The 20,185-nt window shown below is 40.4% G+C and overlaps 1 protein-coding gene across 1 annotated transcript; it reads right to left on the bottom strand.

Moving 5' to 3' along the window:
* Positions 1–1,375: 1,375 nt before the first annotated feature.
* Positions 1,376–15,463, bottom strand: LOC121375003 (E3 ubiquitin/ISG15 ligase TRIM25-like). Its single transcript, XM_041502236.1, has 3 exons — positions 14,071–15,463; positions 3,107–3,175; positions 1,376–2,028 (listed from the first exon to the last, which is right to left on the bottom strand). The coding sequence occupies exons 1-3, from the start codon at positions 15,461–15,463 to the stop codon at positions 1,376–1,378; spliced, it is 2,115 nt and encodes a 704-aa protein (XP_041358170.1).
* Between the last annotated feature and the right edge of the window lie 4,722 nt (positions 15,464–20,185).

Here is a 20,185-nt window from a genome sequence, read left to right as displayed (position 1 = left end):
ATTTACAGACGTGTGACTACATGTACATACATTTATTACTTTTAAACACCTGTCTTAGACTTACAGACGTGTGACTACATGTACATACATTTATTACTTTTAAACACCTGTCTTAGACTTACAGACGTGTGACTACATGTACATACATTTATTACATTTAAACACCTGTCTTAGACTTACAGACGTGTGACTACATGTACATACATTTATTACTTTAAACACCTGTCTTAGACTTACAGGCGTGTAACTACATGTACATACATTTATTACTTTTAAACACCTGTCTTAGACGTACAGACGTGTAACTACATGTACATACATTTATTACTTTTAAACACCTGTCTTAGACTTACAGACGTGTAACTACATGTACATACATTTATAACTTTAAACACCAGTGTTTAAGGAAAACAGGCTTCGTAAGATCCCTAATAAAATGTATCGCGTTTTCTTAAAAAAAACTGAGTGTGAGAGTTGCCAAATGTTTGTCATCAAACAGCAGATGATTAATTAATCAATGTGCTCTAGTGGTGTCGTTAAACAAAACAAAACTTTGTACTTAAAATATGTACTGAGTAATATAATACATTTACATACAACGAATAATAGAACATGATAAATGTAACAAATAAGTAATCTAGATATAAATTAAACCAGACTATTTCTTAATAGCGCATACAATGAATAAGGAAAATAAGTTTATCATAAACACGTAACCTAAAGGAGTCGGAAGAGGCCAGCAACTGGGAGTGGAGGTTCAGCTAATTCATCTTTTAACTGGAGAGATTGCATAAAAATTAGAGTTTGGACATCACTATCATTCTGGTCCCCGGCCTCCGACGCCAAAGTTATTATTATTATTTTTTTCCAAATTAAATATGTTCCAATACGATTCAGGCATCTACCAGACTTAAGCTCGATGACCTAACTACTAGACTACTGAGACCGGTTCGCTAGATAAACGAGCGACCTCGATTAAACATCGAGACATGATGTTCTTATGACTGACTATGTGTCGGAATGATTAAATGTTTGACATCCAATAGCCGATGATTAATTAATCAATGTGCTCTAGTGGCGTCGTTAAACAAAATTTTAGAGTTTGAACTCGACTATCATTTTGGTCCCCAGTCTCCGGCGCTACAAGTTAATTCTTCTTTTTTCAAATTAAATTTTTTCCAATACGATTCGGGAATCTATAAGCCCGATGACTTAACCACTAGACCACTGAGACCGGTTCGCTAGATAAACGAGCTACATCGATTAAACGCCGACACATGATGTTCATATTTGGACGACTGACTACGTGTCAAAATGTCGTTAAACAAAACAAACTTTAACTTTAACCATGTGGATGGCTTGCTCCCATTATTACTTATTTAATTAAACTCGAGAGTAGGACCAACAATTCGCGGTTTACCGAGAGATCTGGGCCAGATGATACTGTCATCTTAACATCGAAATATTGAGGATCGTTAACACCAAACATGGGCATCAGCGGCCGTGACACGTCGATGTTTGGGATTGAGTGTAAAACTGTGTTGTCGTCAACACGGATAACGTGGAGAGTGGCGTTGTCTGAGTCTACTAACAGCCCGAGTGTGACAGTGAGTCGTGTGTTGTGTTTAAACCCTGTCACAGGACAGTCACACAGCTCCTCTCCATGTGACACAACAACTAAACAGAGACTGTTGTGAGAGCTACAGCTGGCCACACCGACACCCCAAGCATGTTTGTTCATGAAAATCCCCAGTGCATCGTCACATTGTCCGTCTATACAAACACCGACTAATGCTGCGGCGTTGTGTAATTCTGCCGATCCTAGTACCTTACAGTCCACTTCCGTCTCCCAGTAAGAGATTCCTCGTCGTGGAATGCACGTTATGGCAGTCACTCCAGGGAAATGCTGCAGGCCGGAAGTCTGGTCAGAAGTTGATGTTGCTGAACTTTTGTTGACCAGAATTCCAGATTCGTTAATACTACATGTCTTCCTGTTCATCTTCTTCCGGTCAAGCTCTACAGTTGGTACTGTGAGAAGAAAAGTAAAACAGACGAATAAATAATATGTATGTATGTTTTCTTATCTTTATGCTCAACAGGTTAAACGGTTAACAATGCCCTACGGATTACGCAACATGTTTCATGTAAATATTTGTGTACAATTCCTAGAACTGTCATTAGTTATGTTTCATTAGACACATTTCATGTAGAACACACACACACACACACACACACACATACACACACACACACACACACACACACACACACAGAGTCAGACATGCATCCATCCATACATCCATACATATATACACACACACACATGGAGGGTGGGGAGCAGATACTATAGGGGAGCAAACACAATTTCCACGAACTACAACATGGAAACTATTTTTAGGTGGGGGGAGCCTCCCACCGCCTCCTTGACTAACTCGTTCACACCACGGGTCTGATGTTCTCTCTCTCTCTCTCTCTCTCTCTCTCTCTCTCTCTCTCTCTCTCTCTCTCTCTCTCTCTCTCTCTCTCTCTCTCGTTAGATTAAAGTTGATATTGTGCGTTTAAAGGAGACATTTTCAGATGTTTAGTTTTAGATCAAGCGAACCTTTATCACTGTGCTCTGGATTTTACTACACCTCTACCTCACCCCCCCCCCCCTCACCCCACCCACACGCACACACATACACACATACTGTAGTAATTTTAGGCTATGTATATCCCTGGTGACTTGCTTTTTCTCAGTCATTCGCTCTATAGTTATCTCTCTTTCTCTCTATTTCTGTCTCTCGCTCCTTGCAACAACTTTGTCTTACTAAGTAAATATTCTTTTCTTAATCATTATATACTCTTGTAGCTGAAAACGTGCTCTCCATCAGAGCATCAGGTAGGACCTAAAACCATTTAATGTCCAGGGGACCTTCCGTCTGAACAGTCATTCCACTTGTTGAGGCCGAGTTTCATGGTTACACCAACTGTCAAAGAGCCGGTAATATGGACATGCGGTACCAAGGAATTTGGATAAATCAAACAGACTGAAAGTATGAGATGTTTGCTGAAATTCGCACATTGATTTAACCATATAATACAGAAACACGTGGTCGTTACTTACAAATAACTTCTCTGTATTGTCCTGACTGATCGTCAGCACCGAAGAGGATTTTTTTCAACACATCCTCATCTGAAATAAAAAAAAACCCAACTACATGTATGATGTTTAACGGCACCACTAGACAACATCCATCAATGAATGATAGGCTATTGGATGTCATATAGTTCATAGTTCTGACACGTTTGCATTATCAGAAAGGGATCTGTTCAAAGTATGTTTCCGTAGACAGGACAACACATACCAAACACTTTGATATATTAGTCATTGAAAACCGGGACGGGAAACTTCATTCCAAATATATGTTAATAAAATCTGCTGATATATATATACAAGGGACACTAGTTTACTTAATTCGGTACAAAGAACAAGAATAATAAAAAAAAAAAAAAAAAAAAAAAAAAATAATAATAATAATAATAATAATAATTAATATAATATTACTTCAAATTATATGACAAATAATTAAAACATATTAATATAATATGATTATATCCCCTACTGCACGTACATAATTATATTATTTTCGATAATGACCACGTCCCCACTGTCCATACGTTTATGAACAAACTCAGTAAGCAGGTAACGTCTAAATAAAAAAGAAAGAAAGAAAGAAATGTTTTATTTAACGACGGTGGCGTCGTGGCAGGCCATCGGTCTACAGGCTGGTACGTACTGGGTTCGGATCCCAGTCGAGGTATGGAATTTTTAATCCAGATACCGACTCCAAACCCTGAGTGAGTGCTCCGCAAGGCTCAATGGGTAGATGTAAACCACTTGCACCGACCAGTGATCCATAACTGGTTCAACAAAGGCCATGGTTTGTGCTATCCTGCCTATGGGAAGCGCAAATAAAAGATCCCTTGCTGCCAATCGGAAGAGTAGCCCATGTAATGGCGACAGCGGGTTTCCTCTCAAAATCTGTGTGGTCCTTAACCATATGTCTGACGCCATATAACCGTAAATAAAATGTGTTGAGTGCGTCGTTAAATAAAACACTTCTTTCTTCTTTCTTTTATTTAACGACGCACTCAACACATTTTATTTACGGTTATATAGCGTCAGACATACGGTTAAGAACCACACATATTTTGAGAGGAAACCCGCTGTCGCCACTACATGGGCTACTCTTTCCAATTAGCAGCAAGGGATCTTTTATTTGAGCTTCCCACAGGCAGGATAGCACAAACCATGGCCTTTGTTGAACCAGTTATGGATCACTGGTCAGTGCAAGTGGTTTACACCTACCCATTGAGCCTTGCGGAGCACTCACTCAGGGTTTGGAGTCGGTATCTGGATTAAAAATCCCATGCCTCGACTGGATCCGAACCCAGTACCTACCAGCCTGTAGACCGATGGCTTAACCACGACGTCACCGAGGCCGGTTCGTCTAAATAAATACCAAAACGAATATTAGAAATACCTCACATATGGAGAAAGGAAGACATCGACAAAAGAGAACTGGTGGGATTTTAGGAGGTGACTGGGAGGGGAGCAAATACCTGTAAAATACCCGCGCTCGCTCAAGAACTGAGAAAGACATGCCAACTATGACATGTTGGGACGGGAACACAGACAAGCTAGTACCAAAGTATAGGACATGTTGGGACGTGAACATAGACAAGTTAGTACCAAAGTATAGGACATGTTGGGACATGAACAAAGAAAAGCTAGTACGAAAGTATAGGACATGTTAGGACGTGAAAACAGACAAGCTAGTACCAAAGTTTACGACATGTTGTGACGTGAACACAGACAAGCTAGTACCAAAGTATAGGACATATTGGGGCGTGGCCACGGACAAGGTAGTACCAAAGTATAGGACATGTTGGGACGAGAACACAGACACGCTAGTAACAAAGTATAGGACATGTTGGGACATGAACACAGACAAGCTAGTACCAAAGTTTACGACATGTTGCGACGTGAACACAGACAAGCTAGTACCAAAGTATAGGACAAGTTTGTCACATAACACAGTCAAACTAGCACCAAATTATAGGACATATTGGGACGTGAACACACAGAAGCTAGTACAAAAGTATAGGACATGTTGGGACGTGAAAACAGACAAGCTAGTACCAAAGTTTACGACATGTTGGGACGTGAACATAGACAAGCTAGTACCAAAGTATAGAACATATTGGGGCGTGGCCATGGACAAGGCAGTACCAAACTATAGGACATGTTGGGACGTGAACACAGACACGCTAGTAACAAAGTATAGGACATGTTGGGACATGAACACAGACAAGCTAGTACGAAAGTATAGGACATGTTAGGACGTGAAAACAGACAAGCTAGTACCAAAGTTTACGACATGTTGCGACGTGAACACAGACAAGCTGGTACCAAAGTATAGGACAAGTTTGTCACATAACACAGTCAAACTAGCACCAAATTATAGGACATGTTGGCACCTGGACACACAGAAGCTAGTACGAAAGTATACGACATGTTAGGACGTGAAAACAGACAAGCTAGTACCAAAGTATAGGACATGTTGTGACGTGAACACAGACAAGCTAGTACCAAAGTATAAGACAAGTTTGTCACGTAACACAGTCAAACTAGCACCAAAGTATAGGACACGTTGGGACGGGAACACAGACAATCTAGTACCAAAGTATAGGACATGTTGGGACGTGAACACACAGAAGCTAGTACGAAAGTATAGGAGATGTTAGGACGTGAAAACAGACAAGCTAGTACCAAAGTTTACGAGATGTTGCGACGTGAACACAGACAAGCTACTACCAAAGTATAGGACATGTTGTGACGTGAACACAGACAAGCTAGTACCAAAGTATAGGACATGTTGTGACGTGAACACAGAGAAGCTAGTACCAAAGTATAGGACAAGTTTGTCACGTAACACAGTCAAACTAGCACCAAATTATAGGTCATGTTGGGACGTGAACACAGAGAAGCTAATACCAAAGTATAGGACATATTGGGGCGTGGCCACGGACAAGGTAGTACCAAAGTATAGGACATGTTGGGACGTGAACACAGACACGCTAGTAACAAAGTATAGGACATGTTGGGACATGAACACAGACAAGCTAGTACCAAAGTTTACGACATGTTGCGACGTGAACACAGACAAGCTAGTACCAAAGTATAGGACAAGTTTGTCACATAACACAGTCAAACTAGCACCAAATTATACGACATGTTGGCACGTGAACACACAGAAGCTAGTACAAAAGTATAGGAGATGTTAGGACGTGAAAACAGACAAGCTAGTACAAAAGTTTACGACATGTTGCGACGTGAACACAGATAAGCTATTACCAAAGTATAGGACATGTTGTGACGTGAACACAGACAAGCTAGTACCAAAATATGGGACATGTTGTGACGTGAACACAGAGAAGCTAGTACCAAAGTATAGCACAAGTTTATAGGTCATGTTGGGACGTGAACACAGAGAAGCTAATACCAAAGTATAGGACATGTTGGTACATGAACACAAACAAGCAGGTACTAAAGTTTAGGACATGTTGGGAGGTGAAAACAGACAAGCTAGTACCAAAGTTTACGACATGTTGCGACGTGAACACAGACAAGCTAGTACCAAAGTATAGGACAAGTTTGTCATATAACACAGTCAAACTAGCACCAAATTATAGGACATATTGGGACGTGAACACACAGAAGCTAGTACAAAAGTATAGGACATGTTGGGACGTGAAAACAGACAAGCTAGTTCCAAAGTTTACGACATGTTGGGACGTCAACATAGACAAGCTAGTACCAAAGTATAGAACATATTGGGGCGTGGCCACGGACAAGGTAGTACCAAACTATAGGACATGTTGGGACGTGAACATAGACTAGCTAGTACGAAAGTATAGGACATGTTAGGACGTGAAAACAGACAAGCTAGTACCAAAGTTTACGACATGTTCCGACGTGAACACAGACAAGCTAGTACCAAAGTATAGGACAAGTTTGTCACATAACACAGTCAGACTAGCACCAAATTATAGGACATGTTGTGACGTGAACACAGAGAAGCTAGTACCAAAGTATAGGAAATGTTGTGACGTGAACACAGACAAGCTAGTACCAAAATATAGGACTTGTTGTGACGTGAACACAGACAAGCTAGTACCAAAGTATAAGACAAGTTTGTCACGTAACACAGTCAAACTAGCACCAAAGTATAGGACATGTTGGGACGGGAACACAGAAAGTCTAGTACCAAAGTATAGGACATGTTGGGACATGAACACAGACAAGCTAGTACCAAAGTATAGGACATGTTGTGACGTGAACACAGACAAGCTAGTACCAAAGTATAAGACAAGTTTGTCACGTAACACAGTCAAACTAGCACCAAAGTATAGGACATGTTGGGACGGGAACACAGACAATCTAGTACCAAAGTATAGGACATGTTGGGACGTGAACACACAGAAGCTAGTACGAAAGTATAGGAGATGTTAGGACGTGAAAACAGACAAGCTAGTACCAAAGTTTACGACATGTTGCGACGTGAACACAGACAAGCTACTACCAAAGTATAGGACATGTTGTGACGTGAACACAGAGAAGCTAGTACCAAAGTATAGGACATGTTGTGACGTGAACACAGAGAAGCTAGTACCAAAGTATAGGACAAGTTTGTCACGTAACAGTCAAACTAGCACCAAATTATAGGTCATGTTGGGACGTGAACACAGAGAAGCTAATACCAAAGTATAGGACATATTGGGGCGTGGCTACGGACAAGGTAGTACCAAAGTATAGGACATGTTGGGACGTGAACACAGACACGCTAGTAACAAAGTATAGGACATGTTGGGACATGAACACAGACAAGCTAGTACCAAAGTTTACGACATGTTGCGACGTGAACACAGACAAGCTAGTACCAAAGTATAGGACAAGTTTGTCACATAACACAGTCAAACTAGCACCAAATTATACGACATGTTGGCACGTGAACACACAGAAGCTAGTACAAAAGTATAGGAGATGTTAGGACGTGAAAACAGACAAGCTAGTACAAAAGTTTACGACATGTTGCGACGTGAACACAGATAAGCTATTACCAAAGTATAGGACATGTTGTGACGTGAACACAGACAAGCTAGTACCAAAATATGGGACATGTTGTGACGTGAACACAGAGAAGCTAGTACCAAAGTATAGCACAAGTTTATAGGTCATGTTGGGACGTGAACACAGAGAAGCTAATACCAAAGTATAGGACATGTTGGTACATGAACACAAACAAGCAGGTACTAAAGTTTAGGACATGTTGGGACGTGAAAACAGACAAGCTAGTACCAAAGTTTACGACATGTTGCGACGTGAACACAGACAAGCTAGTACCAAAGTATAGGACAAGTTTGTCACATAACACAGTCAAACTAGCACCAAATTATAGGACATATTGGGACGTGAACACACAGAAGCTAGTACAAAAGTATAGGACATGTTGGGACGTGAAAACAGACAAGCTAGTTCCAAAGTTTACGACATGTTGGGACGTGAACATAGACAAGCTAGTACCAAAGTATAGAACATATTGGGGCGTGGCCACTGACAAGGTAGTACCAAACTATAGGACATGTTGGGACGTGAACATAGACTAGCTAGTACGAAAGTATAGGACATGTTAGGACGTGAAAACAGACAAGCTAGTACCAAAGTTTACGACATGTTCCGACGTTAACACAGACAAGCTAGTACCAAAGTATAGGACAAGTTTGTCACATAACACAGTCAAACTAGCACCAAATTATAGGACATGTTGTGACGTGAACACAGACAAGGTAGTACCAAAGTATAGGACATGTTGTGACGTGAACACAGAGAAGCTAGTACCAAAGTATAGGACAAGTTTGTCACGTAACACAGTCAAACTAGCACCAAATTATAGGTCATGTTGGGACGTGAACACAGAGAAGCTAATACCAAAGTATAGGACATGTATGGGACATGAACACAAACAAGCAGGTACTAAAGTTTAGGACATGTTGGGACGTGAACACAGACACGCTAGTACCGAAGTATAGGACATATCGGGGCGTGGCCACGGACACGCTAGTAACAAAGTATAGGACATGTTGAGACGAGAACACAGACAAGGTAGTACCAAAGCATAGGGCATGTTGGGATGTGAACACAGTGAAGCTAGTACCAAATTATAGGACATGTTGGCACGTGGACACACAGAAGCTAGTACGAAAGTATAGGACATGTTAGGACGTGAAAACAGACAAGCTAGTCCCAAAGTTTACGACATGTTGGGACGTGAACACAGACAAGCTACTACCAAAGTATAGGACATGTTGTGACGTGAACACAGACAAGCTAGTACCAAAATATAGGACATGTTGTGACGTGAACACAGACAAGCTAGTACCAAAGTATAAGACAAGTTTGTCACGTAACACAGTCAAACTAGCACCAAAGTATAGGACATGTTGGGACGGGAACACAGAAAGTATAGTACCAAAGTATAGGACATGTTGGGACATGAACACAGACAAGCTAGTACCAAAGTATAGGACATGTTGTGACGTGAACACAGACAAGCTAGTACCAAAGTATAAGACAAGTTTGTCACGTAACACAGTCAATCTAGTACCAAAGTATAGGACATGTTGGGACGTGAACACACAGAAGCTAGTACGAAAGTATAGGAAATGTTAGGACGTGAAAACAGACAAGCTAGTACCAAAGTTTACGACATGTTGCGACGTGAACACAGACAAGCTACTACCAAAGTATAGGACATGTTGTGACGTGAACACAGACAAGCTAGTACCAAAGTATAGGACATGTTGTGACGTGAACACAGAGAAGCTAGTACCAAAGTATAGGACAAGTTTGTCACGTAACACAGTCAAACTAGCACCAAATTATAGGTCATGTTGGGACGTGAACACAGGGAAGCTAATACCAAAGTATAGGACATATTGGGGCGTGGCCACGGACAAGGTAGTACCAAAGTATAGGACATGTTGGGACGTGAACACAGACACGCTAGTAACAAAGTATAGGACATGTTGGGACATGAACACAGACAAGCTAGTACCAAAGTTTACGACATGTTGCGACGTGAACACAGACAAGCTAGTACCAAAGTATAGGACAAGTTTGTCACATAACACAGTCAAACTAGCACCAAATTATACGACATGTTGGCACGTGAACACACAGAAGCTAGTACAAAAGTATAGGAGATGTTAGGACGTGAAAACAGACAAGCTAGTACAAAAGTTTACGACATGTTGCGACGTGAACACAGATAAGCTATTACCAAAGTATAGGACATGTTGTGACGTGAACACAGACAAGCTAGTACCAAAATATGGGACATGTTGTGACGTGAACACAGAGAAGCTAGTACCAAAGTATAGCACAAGTTTATAGGTCATGTTGGGACGTGAACACAGAGAAGCTAATACCAAAGTATAGGACATGTTGGTACATGAACACAAACAAGCAGGTACTAAAGTTTAGGACATGTTGGGACGTGAAAACAGACAAGCTAGTACCAAAGTTTACGACATGTTGCGACGTGAACACAGACAAGCTAGTACCAAAGTATAGGACAAGTTTGTCACATAACACAGTCAAACTAGCACCAAATTATAGGACATATTGGGACGTGAACACACAGAAGCTAGTACAAAAGTATAGGACATGTTGGGACGTGAAAACAGACAAGCTATTTCCAAAGTATAGAACATATTGGGGCGTGGCCGCGGACAAGGTAGTACCAAACTATAGGACATGTTGGGACGTGAACATAGACTAGCTAGTACGAAAGTATAGGACATGTTAGGACGTGAAAACAGACAAGCTAGTACCAAAGTTTACGACATGTTCCGACGTGAACACAGACAAGCTAGTACCAAAGTATAGGACAAGTTTGTCACATAACACAGTCAAACTAGCACCAAATTATAGGACATGTTGTGACGTGAACACAGACAAGGTAGTACCAAAGTATAGGACAAGTTTGTCACGTAACACAGTCAAACTAGCACCAAATTATAGGTCATGTTGGGACGTGAACACAGAGAAGCTAATACCAAAGTATAGGACATGTTGGGACATGAACACAAACAAGCAGGTACTAAAGTTTAGGACATGTTGGGACGTGAACACAGACACGCTAGTACCGAAGTATAGGACATATCGGGGCGTGGCCACGGACACGCTAGTAACAAAGTATAGGACATGTTGAGACGAGAACACAGACAAGGTAGTACCAAAGCATAGGGCATGTTGGGATGTGAACACAGTGAAGCTAGTACCAAATTATAGGACATGTTGGCACGTGGACACACAGAAGCTAGTACGAAAGTATAGGACATGTTAGGACGTGAAAACAGACAAGCTAGTCCCAAAGTTTACGACATGTTGGGACGTGAACACAGACAAGCTACTACCAAAGTATAGGACATGTTGTGACGTGAACACAGACAAGCTAGTACCAAAATATAGGACATGTTGTGACGTGAACACAGACAAGCTAGTACCAAAGTATAAGACAAGTTTGTCACGTAACACAGTCAAACTAGCACCAAAGTATAGGACATGTTGGGACGGGAACACAGAAAGTCTAGTACCAAAGTATAGGACATGTTGGGACATGAACACAGACAAGCTAGAACCAAAGTATAGGACATGTTGGGACGGGAACACAGACAATCTAGTACAAAAGTATAAGACATGTTGGGACGTGAACACGGACAAGCTAGTACCACAGTATAGGACATGTTGGGACGTGAACACAGAGAAGCTAGTACCAAAGTATAGGACATGTTGGCACGTGAACACAGGGAATCTAGTACCAAAGTATAGGAAATATCAGGACGTGAACACGGACAAGTAGCTCCAAATTGCAGGGCATTTTGGAACATGAACACAGTCAAGCTAGTACAAAAGTATAGGACATTTTGGGACATGAACACAGACAAGCTAGTACCAAAGTATAGGACATGTTGGGACGTGAACACAGACAAGCTTGTACCAAAGTATAGGACATGTTGGGACATGAACACAGACAAGCTAGTACCAAAGTATAGGACATGTTGGGACGTGAACACAGACAAGCTAGTACCAAAGTATAGGACATGTTGGGACGTGAACATAGACAAGCTAGTACCAAAGTATAGGACATGTTGGGACGTGAACACAGACAAACTAGTACCAAAGTATAGGACATGTTGGGACATGAACACAGACAAGCTAGTACCAAAGTATAGGACATTTTGGGACATGAATACAGACAACCTAGTACCAAAGTAAAGGACATGTTGGGACGTGAACACAGACAAGCTTGTACCAAAGTACAGGACATGTTGCGACATGAACACAGCCTAATAAACCAATGCGATGGCAAGACAGTTTATGACCAAAACTGTTGGGATATTCACCGATACACCGAGTAAGTGTGGGTATAACTGACTTATACCCCACTTAAGGTCGAGTGAATTATTTCATTAGTTCTATGGCTAAGAAAATCAATAACTAGAAAGTAGTAAATAATGAAACGAATATAACGTGGACTAGACGTCGTGAGCCTCACATTTTGCTCTGGAGCAGTGAAACGGTCTATTTCAGTTGTTCGTGTTGCAGGTGCAAATGCAGTTTGATGTAGCTCTACCAGTGTGTGTTGGGGCTGTACTGGTATTGGAATACATTAAAAGTCAGAGACGTAGTTTATATTTCTCGGGATGGGTATAGTATGGAAAATTAAGTACTAAAATATTATTTGCGAGAAAAAGTTTATATTTAGATTTTCTAAAAAGAAAAAAGAAAAAAAAGAAGCTTTTATCATATGAAATAATATTTATTGATTTTTTTTGCTTTAAAGTTTGGGGAATTTACTGGATAGGGGTAGTTGACACCCCTACCACACTAACTACAGCTCCGCACATTGCATAATTTTAACAGAGGTGTCGTGCTGTAAATATCTCAAGGGAACTATTGTGAATAAGTGCGCATGTGTAATTAGATGGCTCTTTCTATTGGTTGAAATATTACGAAAACATAATTTGAACTTTGGTATATGCAAATGATGTCAGCCAGCAAACTGATTTTTGTAAATGGATTACGAAAACATAGTTTGAACTTTGTTATATGCAAATGATAAGTGTTACCAAGCAAAAACATTTTTCTCTTATTTTGTAATGGCGAATTATTGTGAAAGACGGTCGTGGGTGTGAAAATAAGCCAGCAAGAAAAAAACAAGAAAAGGAAATTGAAGACCAGAATGGAGATTTTTTGTTTTGTTTTAGCTAAATGGACTTCATTGTCTGTGTATTTTAATTTGGAACATCAAGAAGATTTTAAGTTAAGCTACTGATTCCCGCAAACACGTCTCAGAACAATGGTGTTGCATAATGCAGGTTATGACAGCTGGACGTGTACTACAAGGGGAACATTCGACTATATTGCCCCAATATGGATACCTAAAGACTTAAGTCAAGTGTTAGAAGGATATAAAATACAATGCGTTGCAACCGAATATCGCAAGTGTAAACCTGACGGAAAGTGTTAGTAACTGTCGCGCAGTCGTGCTCTTCTCCAAATGTGAACACGTTCTCATCAAATATAAGAGAAACAACGGAACTACCTTCCGGATTTCAGTGTAAGTTATGACAATAAAAGTTCATTGTATTATTCATAATGTTTGCTTGTATGTTTGTTTGTTTTTGTTATTAAATACAGGTGTAGTTAAATGAAAAGAGTAAGTGTATCGTGATACATCTACACTTTTCCTCCAAAATATGTAGGAAAAATGTAGGTTATCGGTGAATACACCTACACTTTTAACAAAAGAAACCATGACAACGAGACCGGAAGTGGGGTATAATTTTCAATACATATAATATCCATAAGTACCAACACATTTGTAATTATAATGCAAGTGCACATATTTTAATTTAGTTTTTAAACAAATATTCTGTCTAGACTATGAAGTAACTTACCCTTGTCTCTGCTGTGAAATACAATTCCATCATTAGTCAACTGATGTCCACGGAGACTGATGAAACACCTGTGAGGTCCAGTACACGTTGGTGTGTATGTAAAACATCCCACACCTAATGAACTAGTGTTAGCCTTCAGTTTTACTTCATGCTTCTTTCTGATGAGTGATTGAATTGTAGCTTGTAACATTTTGTGTTGATCCTCCAGTTCAGTTGCCTTTGGTAGCAATGTAACGTTTATCACATTGGAATTTTTGAATGTCTTGGCATCCGTTACCTCAATATATGGTTTTATCTGCGATATATCAACCACCATTGCAGGTTTCTGCACGATTTTACAAACCTGATCAAAGGTATCCAGATCTACGTACCCCTCTTCCATCTTCATATCCAACAGTTGAGGTATTTCTAGCAGCCTCCTGGTTTCCTTCTCCAGATCCTCAGACATTTCTATGAACTGAACAGGTCTTGCGTAGGACAACGCTTGTTGGCAGTAAAGAGAATGTTGGGTTTTTCTGTCATTCGACAGCGTTAGCATCTCCAATTTCTCATTTCTGTCAGCCTGTTGTCTGGCCACGTTAGAAATGACTTGTTCTTTTAATTGTTGTCTTTTCTCAGACAGCATTGTGATGCATTTTTCATATGAAACATCAATATCTTGCAAGCGTCGTTGTTTCATAACACTTAGTGCTTCATTCTGTTTAACAAGTTTGTATTTGTAACCTTCCGATATGTCCTTCGACTTTTCTAAATCGCCCAAAACTACTCTGACTTGATATTTCTTTGCTTGGTAGACATCTTTGAGGTCTAGTATCTCATGATCCCTATGGGGAATAAGAGCACACGAAGAACAAACGGCAGTGAAACATGTTTTGCAGAAAAGATCCAAATTGATGTATTCGTGCTTTTTGCAAATATCTTTCTTTTGGAAAACGACTTGTTGTAGCATGTTGATATCTTCCGAAATAAGAACTGTGTGATGATGCTTTAACTTTGCAAATTTTTGGTGCCATGTTGTGCATAATTGACACATAAATGCCTCACATTCCACGCAACGCACTGTTGCTATCGAGCTTTTCGGGCACTCATTGCACATAATTTTATCCAGCTTGTTTTTCATGTTAACATATTCAGTTAAATTCCTCAACACCTTGTTTTGTGGAAATGTTCCTGGTATGTTCCTTTGGACAGGCCAAACCTGTCGACAGTTGGGACATCTTACTCCAGCTGGTGACCTCTCCCAAATCGACTCCAGACAGCGACAGCAGAAACTGTGGAAGCACGGTAAGATACGTGGAGCTTTGTTCTTGTCATCAAAATACTCCCAACAAATCTCACACGTAACGAACTCGTCACGAATTTCCAGAATTTGAACAACACCGCTTTCAGCCATTATCCAGTTAATAGGTTAAACACTTTAATACTAAAACTGATTATTATCCCACATATACATACAGTGATCTATCCGGTAGCGACTTCGGGCTAACACCAGCAATGCCTGGTTCTTTGTTTTTACCTGAAATAAAAATAAAATTCAATTAACGTAATCGTTGGGGTTTTTTCGTTATGAAAAGCACATTAGTTTACCGCTGACTTAATATCCCCCAACTATCCTTAATATAAACAACAAGTGGAATAGACAAAACAAAACGTAGAAACAGTATTTTCTTACATTTAATTGTGTACATGTTTGTCTTTGTGTCTACGTGCGTGCGTGCATGCGTGCGCGTAAACAAAGCTATTATGACCGACCTCATATTATCATGTCACTGCGACACCCACATTTAACACAGCGACTGATCCATCCAATACCGATCTATGTGATATTACAAAAACAAGTAGAATCGTTAGGAAATACTTACGTGTTATTACGTGACATTTAAAAAGTGTTGAATGTAAGTAAAACGTTTAAAGCGACAACTTCAACGTGTTACTTGCTAAATATAAGTAAACTATGTACACCCTGAAACCACCAGCCACCACTAACCTCTATCTATCTCGTGATTGAGAAATAGTCCCGTTTTCTTCGAAATACGCCTACCTTATATGGTTTACCAACCTGTTTGTGCACCATATGTTAACAACACTGCACCAAGGTAAGTAAGGCCACTCGGAAAAGAGCTTATAATAGAATAAATAATTGTTTTGTCATTCTTGTCAAAATGTTATGCTACACACGAGCTGTCTGTGAACGACGATGCACGTTCTACATGTTATTAGACGTAGTAATCTGTATTATGACACCTAAAACATGACACTGTACGAGCTAAATGTAATTTAGTCTCCTGTTGAAATCGCTGTGGATATTTACCCCCGACTATTTCCCCCCAGGACAAATCCCCCCTGGTATATTCCCCCCAGTAACCCCCCCCCCCCCTACCCCGTTTTGATATATGACATTTTAAAATGTTTATCTATTGTTTGCTTGTGTTTTGTTTCTCCTGTAAATGTATTATAATTGTAATCTTGTTTGAAATTGCAATTTGTTAATTGCTAATCCTCTTAATTTGATTAGCAAGTAAGGACTACATTAAAGAAACAATCAAGGATACTAGATGGTTATATCAACCTAAGCAATTAGTGTGAAGTCTGAAGCTGTACAATAACCTGAATACTGACATTAGAAATATTATGTTCTAGATACACACACCATGGAGAGTGTTAACTCCACCAGAGGTAAAGCTAAACTAATTGATGAGGGTTATATTTATGTAAAACAGAACTATCTTGTAGGCGGTGTTATTTCTTACAGAATACAACGAATACAATACAGCGAATACAACAACCAGCCAGTGTTGGACTACTTGCGAGGCACTGCACACAACCAGCCAGTGTTGGACTACTTACGAGGCATTGCACACAACCAGCCAGTGTTGGACTACTTACGAGGCATTGCACACAACCAGCCAGTGTTGGACTACTTACGAGGCACTGCACACAACCAGCCAGTGTTGGACTACTTGCAAGGCATTGCACACAACCAGCCAGTGTTGGACTACTTGCGAGGCATTGCACACAACCAGCCAGTGTTGGACTACTTACGAGGCATTGCACACAACCTGAAAATCAGTTCAGACCTTTATTTCTAGCAGTAAACGTTTTGAAACTGATTAATTGTTTGTTTCTCTCTTCACTTCTCTGTCAGTCTGTTTCCTGTCTTCCCTCTTCCACGTTTCTCGCTGTAACTTTGTTTTCTGTTTCCCTTTAACTACCCGTCATCCGTGGTGTCGTTATTAAGCCATCGGACATAGGGGCGAAACGTAGCCCAGTGGTATAGCGCTCGCTTGATGCGCGGTCGGTATGGAATCGACCCCCGTCAGTGGGCCCATTGGACTATTTCTCGCTCCAGCCAGTGTACCACGACTGGTGCATCAAAGGCCATGGTATGTGTTATCCTGTCTATGGGATGGTGCATATAAAATATCCCTTGCTGTTAATCGAAAAGAGTAGTCCATGAAGTGGCGACAGTGGGTTTCCTCTCTCAATATCTGTGTGGTCCTTAACCATATGTCCGACACCATATAACCTTAAATAAAATGTGTTGAGTGCATCGTTAAATAAACCATTTCCATCAGACATAAGGATGGAAGGTTCGCAACCCGGTACAGGCTGCCACACAGAGCGAGTTTATAAGACTCGATGGGTAGGTGTAAGATTTGATTAAAATTTGAGAACCAAGGATTGCTTCACACTCCTCAAAAAATTAATTTCGAGTCCCCCCCCCCCCCCCCCCCATCCTTCTACCAGCGGTCATTGGTTATTGCCATGAGTCAACCAGGTTTTTCAGCGACAGAAACAATTTATTTTGTTTATCAACACCACTAGAGCACATTGATTTAATCATCGGTTATTGGATGCCAAACATTTGGTAATTTTGAAATATACTCTTAGAGAGGAAACCCGTTACCTGTTTCAATTAGTAGCAAGGAATCGTTTTATATGCACCATCCAACAGACAGGATAGCGCATAGTACGGCCTTTGATGCACCAGTCGTGGCGGGCAGGATCTCCAGTAGCTGAGGATGGACTCCCTCGAGGTAAGGAGCCCGCGCTGCACCTGCCTGGTGAGTCGTCAAAGGGCGAGCATTCAACACGTCATTATTGTCCAAAATGTAGTCATAATAGCTGTGTATTCATTGCATCGTGGTCTATTAGAGTGCGCCCAGCAGCCCAATACCTCTGACTTCTTCACTCGAGGTTTCTGTTAGGGTAACGTTATCTCACCCTTAGTCCATATCAGTCCAGTCTCTACCCATCGACCAATCCTTCATTTCATTTTAACTTATTTTCGTGCTTATATCCAATTGCGGTTCAGGCACGCTATCCTGGGCACATACATACCTTATCTAGCCGGGCTGTCTGTCCAGGACAGTGGGCTAGTTGTTAGTGAGAGAGAGAAGAGGATGTAGTGGTCTTACACCTTTATTTGTTGTGTTTAACGACACCCCTAGAGCACATTGATTTATTAATCATCGGCTGTTGGAAGCCAATGGTCTTACACCTATCCACTGAGTCGTTAAAACTCGCTCTGGGTGGGAGCCGGAACCGAGCTGCGAACCCAATACCTACCAGCCTTATGTCCGATGGCTTAGCCACGACACCACCAAGACAGGTATCGACCAATCCAGTTTGGGCATCCCTAACAAGAGCCGTAACTCCTTCTGACATAGCTCTCTGGGTCATTGAGACATGCAAGCCCCCTCGCCACGTCAAGCGAACGAAAAGAAGCAGAAGAAAAACCTAGGATTTTATATCGGGGGCCGCCGGCATGTTATGGGGCGACAGAAAAATATATAATCGTGGTCGGCGGAAAAGAGAGGTATGATTGTTGGGGTGGGGCATTCTAGAAAACTAAGAACATTTAACATTAAATATTGTAAAACAAAATACAGCTTCTTTCATTTTAAGGAGTCGACTTTGTAGCATGTTCAGCGGCCTCGATGGCGTCGTGGTTATTAAGTCATCTGACATTGGGCTGCTAGGTACTGGGTTCGCAGCCCGGTACCGGCTCCTACCCAGAACGATCTTTAACGACTCAATGGGTAGGTGTAAGACCACTACACCATCTTCTTTCTCACTAACCAATAACCACTAACAACTAACCCACTGTCTTGGATTGACAGTCCAGATAGCTGAGGCGTGTGCCCAGGACAGCGTGCTTGAACCTTAATTGGATGTAAGCACGAAAATAAGTTGAAATGGAAAACAAAATGTGGCATATTCGTAAACATAATGATTTAAACAACAACTTCGAGCATTTGATCAGTTTTCATAAATACACGAAAACCTCACCATGTAAAAACATTTGTGTATGTGTATCACGGGTCATATTTTACTAAACCAATTGTTAGAAGTTAAAACATTTAAAATAATATGATTATGGTAGCCTCACTCCCATGGCTAGTAATACTGAGTGTTGGGCTAGTAATTAACTACCATAACTAGTCTGACGGCTAGTGGAAGAAACCCTTGTCAAATGCTGCATTCACATATTTTGTAAATATGAATATCCTTCCCCCATTTCCGTCCCCAATCTAAGGATGTTTAAGCTCTATCTCCCCCTTTAGGTGACATATCTGATTATTACTATTAGTACAATTGTATTTATTTAAAGTAGGGCTAGTGAATTTTTAACCATGGCTAGTACATTTTTAAAATCACTGATCCACTGGCTAGTGGATTTTTTTTAAAATTCGACAAGCCCTGATGATATTTAAAAACTTGCTAATATAGCATGAAGGTAACAATGAATTCTCCAGAATTTACTGGCTGTAAATTTGTTTTGTTGAGTATTATTTCCTGATATTTTTTACTATACGTTATATATTTGAGGTTAGGCTCAGCTATGTTAATAGAATAGAACACGACAATCTTGGGATATATATATATATATATATATATATATATATATATATATATATATATATATATATATATATATATATATATATATATATATATATATATATTGCAGTACACGTAACGTCAGAAATTCTGAGTGGAACCTGTCATGCGAAAGGTATCTACATGTCAAAAAATTTTAATGCAGAAATTGAGAGGTAAACCGTATATGTATGTCTATGTGTATGTATGTATGTATGTAAGTTGCTGGGAC

Source organism: Gigantopelta aegis, chromosome 1 (genome assembly GCF_016097555.1).
Source record: "Gigantopelta aegis isolate Gae_Host chromosome 1, Gae_host_genome, whole genome shotgun sequence".
In the NCBI taxonomy this organism is placed as follows: Eukaryota; Metazoa; Mollusca; class Gastropoda; order Neomphalida; family Peltospiridae; genus Gigantopelta; species Gigantopelta aegis.
Note: the sequence above shows the minus strand (reverse complement) of the source record. Positions and strands in the feature narration are given on the sequence as shown.

What these genes read in the sequence shown, in the direction of transcription:
- LOC121375003 (XM_041502236.1), bottom strand. Translation starts at nt 15,463, where the DNA reads ATGGCTGAAAGCGGTGTTGTTCAAATTCTGGAAATTCGTGACGAGTTC. An exon ending in ATTTCACAGCAGAGACAAGG is followed by an intron (nt 3,176 to 14,070) that starts GTAAGTTACTTC and finishes TTTTTATTTCAG; the next exon opens with ATGAGGATGTGTTGAAAAAA. An exon ending in ACAATACAGAGAAGTTATTT is followed by an intron (nt 2,029 to 3,106) that starts GTAAGTAACGAC and finishes TTCTTCTCACAG; the next exon opens with TACCAACTGTAGAGCTTGAC.